The sequence below is a fragment of the Strigops habroptila genome, chromosome 6, assembly GCF_004027225.2.
Source record: "Strigops habroptila isolate Jane chromosome 6, bStrHab1.2.pri, whole genome shotgun sequence".
Lineage (NCBI taxonomy): Eukaryota > Metazoa > Chordata > Aves > Psittaciformes > Psittacidae > Strigops > Strigops habroptila.
In genome coordinates, this window is record NC_044282.2 from 24,524,625 (window position 1) to 24,538,896 (window position 14,272).

Sequence of the window (14,272 nt, forward strand, 5' to 3'; positions counted from 1 at the left end):
AGGGTACATCTGAATAAACGGATGCGGTTTTGTTGTTGGGGGGCGGATATTATTGGTCACATCCCTTAGGACAAAATACATCCTAAGATCTTAATGTATCTGCAGTCTTTCCTGCATTTCTAGTCGACATACTTACCCGTCAGTATAGTCTACATACTTGCAAGTCAGTATAATGTATCTTTGTTTATGTACAGCATTTGATACTATTTGTACACAGAGGCAGAGGTAATGTTGATTCCAGGGCTCTTGTATGGTTCATATTCTTTAAATAAGACTTTAAATACATTATCTGGAAAACATGCACTTTTCTTTCACCATGTCACTTTGTTGCACAGTAAAACATAACTTTTTATTGGTGTGAGTTTTATAGGGAGAAGAATAAATTTGTATATACTTTTCAATCTTCAAACCTCTTCAGGCATTTCTGCCAGTTTAAAATGTATCTCTTTCGTGTAGTAACTGAGTGGTTCTTGACAAACTTATTTCTGTTCTGTGGAAAAGTAGAAGCACTGGTGTTCTATTTCTAAAGATGTCATCTGCCCTGTATTTCCCTTTTTTCTCCTAGAAGATATTTAGAGGGCGAAAATCTTTTACCAAAAGAATGTGTTTATTTTTAGATCATTTTCCAAACATACACAGTGCTACAGATCAACTGCTGTTTATTGATTTGTTGTGTCAATAATTCCATTAACTGTGCTTCATATAATTCAGAATATGCACTACTGCCCAAACATATGGTGTGGCTCCAACAGCAGGGGACAAGAAGGAATGAGCATGAAGAAACTAAAGTTCAGGCAGTGCCTCCCTCCTGTGCTATTAAGTTACTTAGTTCCAGTACACGGCGTTGAAGTGTATGTAGTGTTTAAATTGTTCTGACAAATTCTAAGACTTATTTTTTTTAATTTTTTAAAGGAGTAAGTTCAGTGAAAACTTAAAGGAAGAAAATGAAATGTAAGTGAAATCCACCATAAGCTGTGGTCTGTCAATTATAAGGGATGTTTTTATGATGAGTAAGGTACTTTTTCCAGATTAAGTAGGAAAGACATACTGGGCTTTCACACATGGTAAACTCCAAGTTTGGGTTGGATCCGTCATTGCTTTTGACGGTTGCTTCTTTCGTATGCCGTCCAAGAACTGAGCTGCTTTACTGGAGGATCAGCTCTTCTCTGTTTTCCCTGTATCCTAGGTAAATATTCAGTGCATTCGTGTCCTCTTCTCAAGTTCAATCCTCTGCCTAAGCAGGCACCAAGTCACTGATAAATTGTTATGAAACCTTGACTGCACAGTCATTTATCAGGCTCTTTTCACCAACTATAGAATTTATATATCTGATGGTCTCTCACAACTTTCTATTATGTAATTAAGATTTAGATTGCCTAGTAAGCTCTTCCTCTTGATGCCTGACATTGATAATTTTATTGTTGTTGTTGTATATATTGTTGTTTTGTTATTTTATTATTATTATTGGTTTTATTTTCCGTCGTCAGCAGGACTTCATAAAGTGCATCTGATTGTTGCAATTTATTATACTTTTCAACTAGAGCCCAAGTATTGTGACATTCATGGCACAATGTAAAACATTACATTGGGGTGTATACTCGTTTATCTAGTTTCTTCATTGAATAGAAATGTTATTTAAAAATACATCAAAATTGGAAAATAATGGTTTTTTTCTAGTATATAAACTGGAAATACATCTATTATTTCTTAGTATTAAACTTTCAAATAGTCAGGGGTACATCTTAAGGGGAACAGTATGCGATTATACTGGCTTATGGGCTGAATTTGACCATAGGATCATAGAACAGTTTGGGTTGGAAGGGACCTTAAAGCTCATCTAGTTCCAACCCCATGGACACCTCCCACTAGATCAGATTGCTCAAAGCCCCATACAACCTGGCCTTGAGCACTTCCAGGGATGGAGCATCCACCACTTCTCTAAGCAACCTGGTCCAGTGCCTCATCATGCTCATAAGTAAGAATTTCTTCCTAATATCTAATCTAAATCTCCCCTCTGTCAGTTTAAAGCCATTACCCCTTGTCCTATCCCTGCAAGTATCCCTTTAGATACTGGAAGCTGCTCTAAGGTATTCCCCAGAGCCTTCTCTTCTCCAGGCTGAAGAACCCCAGCTCTCTCAGCCTGGCTTCATAGGACAACTCATGACCCCTGGTTTACCAAACCGGTGTCACTGGATTAAATGTAACTGAGCTGTAGTCAAAAACCATGAAAGAGTGTGGAAAAAGGTACATTAAGAAAAGGAGCCTTCTAACAGGAGTCTTGCTCAGCCTTGCACCTTAAGGCCAATTGTATCTAGCTAGGATAAATCATTATATGCGCACTTCCTTCTCCCAAAGTGGCAGGGAGAGTTTTTCACGGGTACTTGGTCCGTTTGGTTTCCTTCATATTGTAGGGGAGCAGCTGTCTTGGAACTGAATTGCTGTTACCAGTGCACTTCGTCCTGCCGGAGTTCCTCTGTGGCATCCTTCTCTTGTTAACTGTCCATTCTTAGTACTTCCCAGGTGTGAGCAGAGTGCTCTCTGAGCTACGTGTGCTTACACGGTGGACGCGATCAGTAAATCAGCACTGCTGTGAAATGCAGACATACGGCACAGACATAGAGTGACGAGATTTTCCTTGAACTGTAGGCTGGTCATTTTCTGTGTGAGGTGGATAGAGGGGTTGTAATGGGCAATTCTTGTGCTGGGGGCAGGGGCCTTGCCAACTCCGAGAAACTGGGCAATTTTATTCAAAATGTGGTCTGAGAGAGAAGAGGAAATGCCAAGGGAGACTACTTGTACTTGGGACTTTTAGGTCTTCCAGTGACTCACTGTTTCCAATTTGTTTGTATGTACTATTTTTGTAGGCTGCTTGACGATCATTCATATGGCTTGGTGTTTCCAACGTCAGTTGTGGACTGCAAGAAAATAGTTGGTGTGTGTTATACAAGTGAAGAGTCGAGGCCCTCTACTGTAGGTGGGGGAGGAGGTTACACTCAGCAGGTGCCTTTTTACATGGGGCAGAATGGAGCATGTTCTGTGGATCTGCTGTATATATCTTGTGGTAGACTCAGTCTATGAACCAGTGTTACGGAGGGTAAAGGTGAGAAGTCAAGAACTCCTGGAAGGCTAAGTGAATGCTGTAATACAGAAGAGAAAAATAGTTATTCGTGTGTAGTGAGGAAACCAGAAGAGGAAAATGCTGCTGATAGCCATTGCTGGGCAGCGTCTCTCCTATCCATATGTATTCAGAAATATTGAGCATACTTCCTCTTTTATCATCTTAATGCAAATTCTTGATTATTTTTTCAGTTTTTCTTTTTACCCCTCTTCGAATTTGGCCCTTAACTGCAGACTTCCTCATATTCATCATGAAAGTTTAGCAGGTCTTGAGCTATGCACCTGCAGACTTTTCCACCCCATTCCCAGGGGAAATCAGCTTCACTATTTATTTATTTATTCATTCATTAGGAAAGCACGTAGTGGGAACCTAACCCAAGCATGGTTTACGTAAATGATAGTCAGTTTGCTTTGACATGGAGCTTTGACAAGTACAGTCTGGTGCTTGTACATTCCTAGCTACTGAGTTGCTTTCTCTGGATCAGCAGTGTTAATTTATGTTCCAGATTATTACTATATTGGGGGACATTAAAAATAAAATATTAAATGTTATTTCCTCAAAGGATAAGCATTCAGGCAGCAGGCAGTTGGCATTGTTTCAGCATTGGGAATGTGTGGTCATTCACTGATCTCCTACAAATCACTTTTCTTTTAAGAAGCCATCCTGGGAAGGAGTGAATTCAGTAGTAAGCCTATAAGAATAACTTTGATCACACTGAGCACCTCATCATGAGTTCATCATAGTCTTGTGCAATTGTTTGAATTCCTATTACTAGCAATAATAAAAAAATACAGTAGATAGATCAAATCTATAAAACTAAATTTGCCATCATTCCCCTAATTTTCTCCTGAGCAAATCTTGTTTGAAATAATTAAAATCATTTTTTTCTGAAATACTGCACGTTAATAAAATGTTTGTGTGTTTTCCAGTTCTTCTGTAAGTTATCTCTGGAGGAAGCTTAGCTAAGCACTATTTCTAAGTTAAATTTCTTTTCCGTTCGTGAAGTCCTGTGTAGCAAATGAAACCATTTCAAGTTATAACTCAAGTGTTTCATATTTTGTTCTAGGTTGTTGGAAGAGGAGCCTTTGGTGTGGTCTGCAAGGCAAAATGGCGAGCTAAAGATGTAGCCATTAAACAAATAGAAAGTGAATCTGAAAGAAAAGCCTTCATTGTAGAGGTACAGTAAGTTTGCTAAAAAATACAAGGTGTGGTATTTTCTTAAATTCATGGGTGCCTTTGGTACACCCGCCTACAGACATTTATCTTGTCTGTATTACAAGATAAATGCAGCCTGTGGTACCCAGTACAGTCCTGGACCCCTTGTCTTGCAGAACAGGACACGTGTCAGAGCACATTGCAGCTCCTTTAGTTTGTTTCCCATAAAAACTGGAAAGCAAGGCGGGAGAGAGCAGGGCACACAGTTGGGGAAATGCTAGTTCCTAGATTATGTCCCAGTGTAGAGTCGGGGTGCAGCTGAAATACTCACCAAAATCTCAGAGCTGATTAGCACTTCCAGGGGCTATAGCATGGGGTCTTCATATAATCAGGCCCATACTTGAAACTGTTTCTTTGTTTTTTCAGCAGTTCTAATAATTCTGTTCTTTTTTCTTACATATAAGTTCATGAATACATGTAACTCACTTAAAGGCAATCACTCTTTTCATTGAATGTCTACTTCAGAAAGAACTTGAGTAGTTCAGATATACTGATAAACTTCTGAAGATATGCAATGTTTTCTGGAATCAAAAGTTAGACATGTAATTTAAATGAGATACATTATGACATGCTGCTTGGTATTTAGTCAGTGAGAGTCTAGGATGTTCAAGATACACAAAATATGTTAAAAATAAATCTCAACTTTGAGACTAAAAATGTAACACACTGAAGGGTTAAAGGAAGCATATTTGTAATAGACCTTTCTGTGTGAATGTTTATATGTTCATTACCATGGAAAGTTTTTAATGTTACTAATCTGAGTCTAATGTAATACTGAGTGGATCTGATCAGTGTCTTACCATTTTTGTGTTAGAAAGAGATCTGAGAAGATAATCTCGGAAATGCTTCAGTAACTACTGGCATTCAGGATGCTGTACACAGTGCAAGCATCAGTTGTAATACTCCATTCCGTTTTTTAGAACTTACGAAGTATACAGAAAAAATAGCATTAGCTCACTAGACAATAAGCCGCATAAGCTGCCTCAGAAGTCTGTGTAAAGGGGAAAAAAAATTTCTTTTGAATTTTTTCCTGTCTACTACCTACTGGTAAAGAAAAATTCACCGCAAAATAGTCGGATTGTCAATTAGTACGTGCAGCAGTAGGTTCTTGGAACTGTCACATTAATATTAAGCTGGCTGGCTTATTTTACAGCGATTTGGGTTTGGGGGGATGGTTTGGTTTGTGGTCTGTTGTTTGGGTTTTTTTTAAACACTATATTGTGAGGAAAGCCAATATGATTCAGATTTTTTATGTAGTCAGACAATCAGGATTCCAAAATTTGAGGCTCCAGGAAGAACACAGAACTCATAGAGGTCATAGTTGCACAGTGCTTATGGCTTGAGTGGTTTTACTACACCATGAAAAAAATACTTTCTTTAAATTGAATTTCCTCAGAATTTCTTTTCAAATACAGTTCCAGTTAGGTACAACCCTAATTACATAAATTAAAGTGCAAATAGTAATACCTAAAATCACCATCTAGGGTTATGCAAATGTATAAAACTGTAACTGCTGTTATGATGTTTGAATTACAGATGTGAAAATAAAGCATTAACCTTATTTTTTCCCATGGTTTGAAATGAAGTGTGATTTGTATTGCAGCTTCGACAACTGTCACGAGTAAACCATCCCAATATTGTCAAGTTATATGGAGCCTGTCTAAACCCAGTAAGTTATATCTTTGTCAGTATGTCAAAGGTGACTAGTTTAGCACATGCAAGCACCACTGCACAAGATGTGTATTTTATATACAAAAAATGTATATTTTATATATATAGTATGTTTTAGCTGTAATAAGGAAATGTACAGATACGCAGATTGGTTGATATTTTCAGGGTTTTATTTTTTCTTTCCCCTGCTATAAGAAGTAAATTCTTTCAAGAAAACCCCAAAGCTATTTTTAAATGCCAATTATACTTCAATTTGTCAGAATGGCATCTGGTGTATTACATATGTAGTGTCATTCATATCTGCAGTCCTATTAATTGCAAATCAGCAATTTGAAAATACATTAGCAACTCATGATTCATAGCTTGTACATCAGTTCCTATTCTTACGTATATAATTTTCAGGATTTCCTTTCTTTCTACCACAGCTGCAAACAGTCCCACAAATTCTTAAAGCAGAAAAGCAAGGACTGTGACAGACCAGATGTATCCTTAGCTAATTCTAGTATGGGCGATTTAATTGGTTAAAGTAATGCTGCATCCCTTTTTTCTTAGTACTACTGGAATTCTTTTGACATAGTATTTAAAATCTATTGTAAGCCACTAAAGTATAGGCAAATGAATTGCCGTTTGAAGACGGCATTTGCTTTTCAAATCTGAGGGGAGGTCATTCTTTCTTAACTTACAGTGGGTACTAAGTATAAAACTGATTTCTGTTTCTTATATGTAAATATGTACCATTCAAACTGACTCTCTATCTCATAGATAAATTTTCCATTAGCTTAGATATGGAGACTTTGCAGTTCCCCATAAAGAACTTTTCCTTTCAGTTTAGAAAAGCTGTTTTCTACCCCTACATTTAAAACATTCCTATTTTTTTTTGTCCCCCCCTCCAAGGTGTGTCTTGTTATGGAGTATGCTGAAGGAGGTTCTCTATACAATGGTGAGTATCACTTCAACATAGTGACTTCTGCTAGTGTTAGGGCAAGCATGATCTAAAGTATGCATTGTTTCATACATATTTCTCCGTCCTTGGAGATACTCAGATGCCACCTGGACACAGTCCTGGGCAACCAGCTGTAGGTGGCTTGCTTGATCCTGCTTGTTGGACCTCCAGAGGTCCCTTCCAAACCTAACCATTCTGTGGTTCTTTGAAATTCTTAAAATAATTTTAAGGAGAATGGAGTCCACTGATTTTTTTTCTTGATACCAGTTTGTTATATTTTATGCAAGTCATTTAAGGTTTTCCAGTGGAACATCTGAAAAGATTCCTTCTTAATTTGTAAATGCCCTGAGCGTCTGCTTAATATTGACTTTACCAGGGATAGCTGAGAACAAGCAGCTCCTTTCGTACTGAATTTTAACATAAATGAATATGAATAACATACTAAATGGAAAATATTTTGACATTTCTATTATTTTAACAGTCTGCAGAAGGCTATTTTCAGCTTCAGTATTGAGGCATTGATAATTACTCAGATTCCATAGAGCTTTCTGACTGATATGTTATTAACTCCATTGTATCTGTTGTAATATGCAATAAAGTTCTTTTTAGTTTGTGCCTTTGTTTTGCAGTGCTGCATGGTGCTGAACCTCTGCCTCATTATACTGCTGCACACGCCATGAGTTGGTGTTTACAGTGCTCCCAAGGAGTGGCATATCTCCACAGTATGAAACCAAAGGCTCTAATTCACAGAGACCTGAAACCACCAAAGTAGGTTTATGTCTCATATTTCATATTTTCTTACAATTGGAATTTAAGATCATTTATAATAATTTCATTGCATTTGAAAGAAATACCTTTAATTGATACTAACTTTTTTGGATGTACTATATGTATGCGGGAGTGGTGAGGCACTCCAAGCAACAAAACAGGTTGCTTGGAGAAGTGATGGATGTCCCATCCCTGGCAGTGTTCAGGGCCAGGCTGGATGGAACCTTGAGCAACCTGGGCTAGTGGGAGGTGTCCCTGCCCGTGGCAGGGGGGTTGGAACTAGATAATCTTAAGGTCCTTTCCAACCATAACCATTCTATGATTCTGTATTCTAAATGAAAGCTGTGCATTTGAAAGTTCAGTTACAGAATGATGGTGCACACTGCAGGAAATGAACTGTACTGTTACTTTCTGTTAAACACAAAAAACATCCTGCTTCTGCCCTGCATCATGGAAGAAGATTTTGATAGGGGTAGGGCTTCTAATCAGAGGCATTTAAAATGCCCCAAATTTACAATGGGCTGTGGTGTTCAATGTTAGGTGGGGGCAGTTTTTTGGCTGCTTTGTTTTAATGTTATATTTAATCTGATATATTAGAGCTCTTTCCCAATATGACATCCTCTTCAATCCTCTCTGTCAGCCTATTCCACTGCCCCTGCCAGAATCTCCCATCATTTTCCACCAAAACAAAAATAAATAGTTTTGTGCCCAGGCAGTTCGTTGATCTGATTCATTTTACAGCTTCAGATCTGGCTCCACAGATTAGGTGGGAACAGATTTGGGGATCAGCAGGGTCATTCCCGTTTGGTGGTAGCCTGCAGATATTACTAGATAAAATTACAATGTGAAACCACACTTTAATTCTTTCTTGTGTTCCCAGTTTTGATTTAGAGAGCTGTTAACATGTAACTTCAAGTGCTTTCATTTAAATAAATAGCTACGTTGACTGACATTAATGGGAGTCTTGATTGCACTTCTTTTGGTAAAATTGTTACAGCACTTGTTTTTCAACCTCTGGCACCAGAAAGACTAATTTTGTCAATTTATGCTTAGTGGTGTACTGTATCTAAAGATACTTACTTAAAATCTAGCATGTAGAAATGTTAATAAATTACAACATATTTGATTATTTTAAAATGTCATCTGTTCATATTAGGCACAAGTGACCTTACTTTTTTCTCAAATTGTAAAGCTAAGCATTGAGAGGCAAAGCTGTAGATATTCAGCTGTATTAGAATGATAATTGTTGGGATAAAGAAATTTGGTTTATTACCAGATTATTTAATCCTATGATTAAAAATTTTTATTTTTTATTTTTCTTTGACAGTTTGCTCTTGGTAGCTGGGGGGACAGTTCTAAAAATCTGTGATTTTGGTACAGCCTGTGATATTCAAACACACATGACCAACAATAAGGGAAGTGCTGCTTGGATGGCACCTGAAGTTTTTGAAGGTAACAATAATTTACAGTGTCAATATTATGTGCTCTTTCTAGGGATGCAACTGTAAATTAATTTGGTGCAGGAAATAAGTTCATCGTGTAGTCTTCCTTTCTTTCAATCAGTGTATTAAAGTTTGAGGTAAAAGCTGAAAGAGTCTTGGCAGAATTTATTTACAAATCTGTATGATTGTGTATTGCCAAATCATTACGCAGAGTTTTGAAGAGCAGCACTGAATTGACTCTATTGTGTTAGTATTAGACAGTTAATTACATGAACATGTGGAACTTTTATTTGTGTTATTGCTGAGATTTACATAAGGAGTACCTTTAGACAGCTGCTCTCATTTTATAAGTAAGTAAAACATAGCCAGAGGGCTATTTCCCCATGATTGTGCTGTTTCCGAGATTCTTAAGTAATTTCAAACTCTTCTGACATTTAAATATACTGTCATTATTTTAACTCCCTGTTCTGATCAGCTTTTTTTTATCTTCAGAATTTTCCTGTTAGTGTCTCTAAATTGAACATAATTGACTTCATTTTCCATCCTCTGCTTTCTTGTAACTCCATCTTCATCTGCTTTTTGTGTAATCTAGAGATTTGATGTGCTTCCTCTTTCCTACATACTGAGGAACTTGATATTAACAGTTAATTTAGTTAAGTAGGAAAACAAGCTATTTCTTGGAGTGTAGCTGGGGAAGACTGATGACACTTGATAATTAGATAGGTGTAATTGCTGCATGATTATAAGAGAAATAATCTAGTCAATATTAGATTGCAAATTAAACACCTTTTAGCCAGTCAGTACCTTAAATTACCACTGCAATTAGCAGAGTGGCCTGGAGAAGCCATCTTCCTGCTTTAGGAAGCAGGTGTCCTGGCTTTGATGTAATATTTGGCAAGTGCCTCTGTGCAGCAGCCGTTTCCCAGATTCTGGATCTAAGTGGCCTCTTTTACTGTCCTTATTCTGGAAAGGAGCAGCAAGTTATGTATGTCTATACACAGTTTTAGGAGGTGTTTCCTCTGGAACTCCACCTTTTGAATTCAGCAAGGCAGGAAAGGGAGGAAATAAGATGGTGAGGAATTGAGGAATCTGCCAGTTTGTGCATATGGTAATTTGCTAGTACTGCTAGAGACTTGTAATAAAGAGCAGTGGATATGACAGAGATGTTGTTGGCTGGCATATTGTGACTAACATGGAAGAAGTGAGTTGATGAATATTTAGAGGAATCAAGCATAGTCAGTTAAATCCTAAATGCAAGAGATCTTTGAAACTTAATGAATATTATAAATATGATATAAGAAAACTGACGGATTTTATCATTTCAGGATAACTCCAAGTGAAAAGGATTGATTTCCAGAGAGAGGCATTCTTAACGATCCTATGGTTAAATGATTTCAGATTTAAGTTAGCGTGAATCAGCCATCTTTAGAAAACTATTTTTTCTCGGCAAAACAAATGTGAAGTGAAAGGAAGCCTATATAGAACTATTTATCAGCTCAAACTGTTCTTCTTTTTAATGTGTTATATAGAAAAGAGACAAATTATATCAATGGCTTTCTTCCAGGTAGCAATTACAGTGAAAAATGTGACGTTTTCAGTTGGGGTATTATTCTCTGGGAGGTAATAACCCGTAGGAAACCTTTTGATGAGATTGGTGGTCCAGCTTTCCGCATAATGTGGGCAGTTCACAATGGTGAGTTGAAAATACTTTATTGCATTCAAAGTTGTGTATTTAACCTATACATTTGCTAAACACTTAACTGTGTGGCTTTAAATTACTAGGTATTCTATTTTATACTTAAAACATGCATTTTTGTCATAAAGACTAAATGGTTAGACACTGCCACTTTTGTGTCAGTATGTGTTTTATGTTATTTGGCTGCTATAGTGCTTGTATTTCCCACCCATGTAACTTGTGTATGAGCAAATAATCGAAACAGGCCATGCTCTTTTTGTTATGTCACTACATTTTAAATGTGATCTGAATCATGTGCTACAAAAAAATCCCCCAACCCCTCTGTCTGGATGAAGATTTTTATTAGCCAAGTTGCCTTGTCTTTTTTTTCTCCCCCCCGCCTTTCTTGTGGGTGTTGGGCTTTTTGGGGGGTTTGTTTCTCGGTGGTGTTTTTTTTTGTTTGTTTGTTTGCTTGTTTTTGGGTGGGTTTTTTTTTTTTTTAATTGGGCAACTGCAGTAAATGTGTGAGTTTAAGTAACTTGACCTGTCTTTAGAAATGCTACAAAGTGTCAAACTCCTGCAGGACCATTAGGCATTGAAAATGTTACTTTGTTTTTCATCTGCTTTTTCCTTTGTCCTGCTGTTTGAATTGTTTTACCTTTTTATCTAGGTACCTGCAGTCATGGAGCAGGACTCTACTGTGCTAGGTACTATACAGAATAGATTCTCAGAAGCTTAGAATATAAACAGGAGACAATTGTTGGAGTCAAATGGACAAAAGAAAGCACTGATACAACACTGGTCAGAATAATAGACCGTAGTTATCTTCATGCTAGTGGCGTAACTTTCTTAATAGTGTGGTTTTAGGTACCATGGCAAAGCAGTTTTCGGAAAAGTAATAATAGTGAAGTAGTTCAGTGAATGTCTGCAAAGAGTTTCTGCCATTTGTGAAATCAACATCAAAGAAAGCACAGACTTGTTTGGAAGATGTGATTAACAAACAAGTAGTGAAGGCCTGTACTCTGCCTAAGTGTCATTGCTTCAGTTCTAAATGATAAAAGCATAAGGTGAGCACAGGCATCCTGTTTGATGAAGAAGAGAAAGGAGCAGTGTTGCAGATGGAATGATGCACTTCCCTCATAAGAGAGAAATAGCAGTATGTTTATTGATATAACCAGTTTATTTCTTTAACAAAGTTTGATAGTAAATGCAACAGTGGTTTAACAAGATTCACTTGCAAAGTACACTTGATTACGTACTGCATAGAGGGACAGGGTCAGACAAAATTGTCAGGGAGATGTTCCATTGAGTCACAAGGTTCAGAAAGGACCTCCTTGTATTCTAAACTACTTCTCAGAGGGGAGCTTAGGTGCAGATGAATCCAGACTTGGTCAGTGGTTTATGTCTAAAAGATTATATGTGCATAATGAATCGTTTATATCACTTAGCTAAAATTTCAAAAGTTTCAGCACACTTATTCCCAATTAGTTTGTCAAGCATCTGATATAAGGATTCTCTCAACCTCGAGGAGTAACCTTGAGAGGCATCCTTATTCAAGGGTTGATCCTGGCTCGCAGCCCTCTGCCATGCATGAGAGCTTAATGAGCCCTGGACTGTCCACTACGTATGGAGTAAGATGATTGACTCTTAGTCATATTTGCATACTGACTACAGATGTTGGTTTCTTCCAAACTTGGAACTTCAGCTGCACCTTGGCCAACACTGTGGTTAGATGGGTGCATTGCTTAAATTAGCCTTTGGCTATTGTGGTGTTACCAGTCTCCCCTCAATCCACTTTGAGTCAGCTGCAGCCATCATGACCAGAGGCATCCAATATGACTGTCACTGGTGGTTATCACCTTAGTGGCGTTACAGGAAATAAAGATCAGGCTGGCGAGGGATCACACCATTAAAGGCAGGCAATGATAGGTTGGATCAGCATTATAGTCATAATAATAAACAAAGATAGATGTTTGCAAATGGCATTTTTGAATGAAAGAACAGATTCTCCATTTCACTTTTTCAAGGGTACAAGTCAGTGAGGTCAAGAGTGATGAGCGCCTTGCATAAAAACATTACCTGTGCAAGGAAGCATAAATGTAGTAGTCATAAATTGGAAAGCTGTAATAAGGTGTGGGAGTATCCTTTAGGAGAAGACAAATTACCTCTCTGTCCCTATTCTTGCTTTAAAAACTTCTTTCTCTTTTTTATCCCCCCCCCCCCTTTTTTTTTTCTTTCCGTATTACTTGTTATGGTTAATAAATTTTTAAATACTTGCTGCTTTCTATGCAAAATGTCACTACATCTCATGTATCGAACACAACTGGATGTCTACTAATTGTAATTGTACTCGTTGAAATAGTAAAAAGAGTAGAAACTTGAACCAAAACACAGCTGAATATTATTTTACTTTAAGCGTTGTATAAGAAAACTAAAAATGTGTATAGGCCATGAAAAAGTCACCCTTTTTGGTGACTGGAAATTGGTACTTCCAGTGCTTAATAATTTTTCAGAAAGTTCTTAAGAACAAAATGAGCCTTTAAAAATACACCCTTCTCCCCCCCTCCCCCCCCACAAGTACAGCATTAGGAACCAAGTTACTACTTGATTCCTAGTTTGGTCTAAACCCTTATTCTTTAGAAAGTGATAACTTATTCATTAGCCATGGTAATACGTTGTATTTGGTCAGTCCATGAGTTTATTCAAAACATTACTGAAGGAAAATGTAATTTTCTTTCTATTTGTTTGTAGTAATTGTAACTTGTATGAAATACAAACGAACTTTTTGCCGGTTTTTTGTTTGTAAGAGAGAAAATCAAGTACAGGCCAATTCTTTCAGACTACAATTAATTGTTTGTTTTCGTGTATTTATTTAGCAAAATACCAGAGAGAGATCAGTCACTGTCAGTCATCTTAGAGTCTGTTTAACAAATTAAGTGTTTTTTCTAATTTAAATTACAGGTACTCGGCCACCACTGATCAAAAACTTACCTAAACCAATTGAGAGTCTCATGACCCGTTGTTGGTCCAAGGATCCCTCACAACGACCATCCATGGAGGAAATTGTTAAAATAATGACACACTTGATGCGGGTATAAAAATTTATTTTAGTATGTTAATAGTTTCTTAACCTATGAAGTTTGGAAATGAATTATAAAGGGCATGCCTTTTATCGCACTCGAAAGGTGGGCTTGCATATTTTCTGTCTCCTATCTTTTTGATAAAGATTATCAAGTTATTACAATAGAAAAGGGAAATAATTCCTCTCTTTATGGGAGAAGTATACTAAATCATAACAGATTTTGGGAAATTAATAAAAAGAGTCATAGATGTATTTAAATGCATTACTAAAAATAATTAAATTTCTTTCTCTTCTAAATAAGTTATGCTGTAATTTATATTTACAAATTATTTTATGAGTTACTATTTAAATAATTTTA

General features: G+C 37.0%; 1 protein-coding gene across 7 annotated transcripts in view; it reads left to right on the forward strand.

Moving 5' to 3' along the window:
* The window catches only part of MAP3K7 (mitogen-activated protein kinase kinase kinase 7), a 47,551-nt gene that overhangs the window by 7,323 nt on the left and 25,956 nt on the right, over positions 1 to 14,272 (forward strand). For 5 of the 7 annotated variants that reach the window (XM_030489336.1, XM_030489327.1, XM_030489329.1 and 2 more), the window contains exons 2-8: positions 4,185 to 4,295; positions 5,937 to 6,002; positions 6,899 to 6,944; positions 7,577 to 7,715; positions 9,043 to 9,167; positions 10,722 to 10,850; positions 13,794 to 13,924. In XM_030489336.1, coding sequence (XP_030345196.1) covers positions 4,185 to 4,295; positions 5,937 to 6,002; positions 6,899 to 6,944; positions 7,577 to 7,715; positions 9,043 to 9,167; positions 10,722 to 10,850; positions 13,794 to 13,924 — 747 coding nt within the window. Of the gene's footprint in view, positions 1 to 4,184; positions 4,296 to 5,936; positions 6,003 to 6,898; positions 6,945 to 7,556; positions 7,716 to 9,042; positions 9,168 to 10,721; positions 10,851 to 13,793; positions 13,925 to 14,272 lie in introns of all 7 variants that reach the window. The other 2 variants (XM_030489332.1, XM_030489333.1) reach the window with 1 other exon arrangement.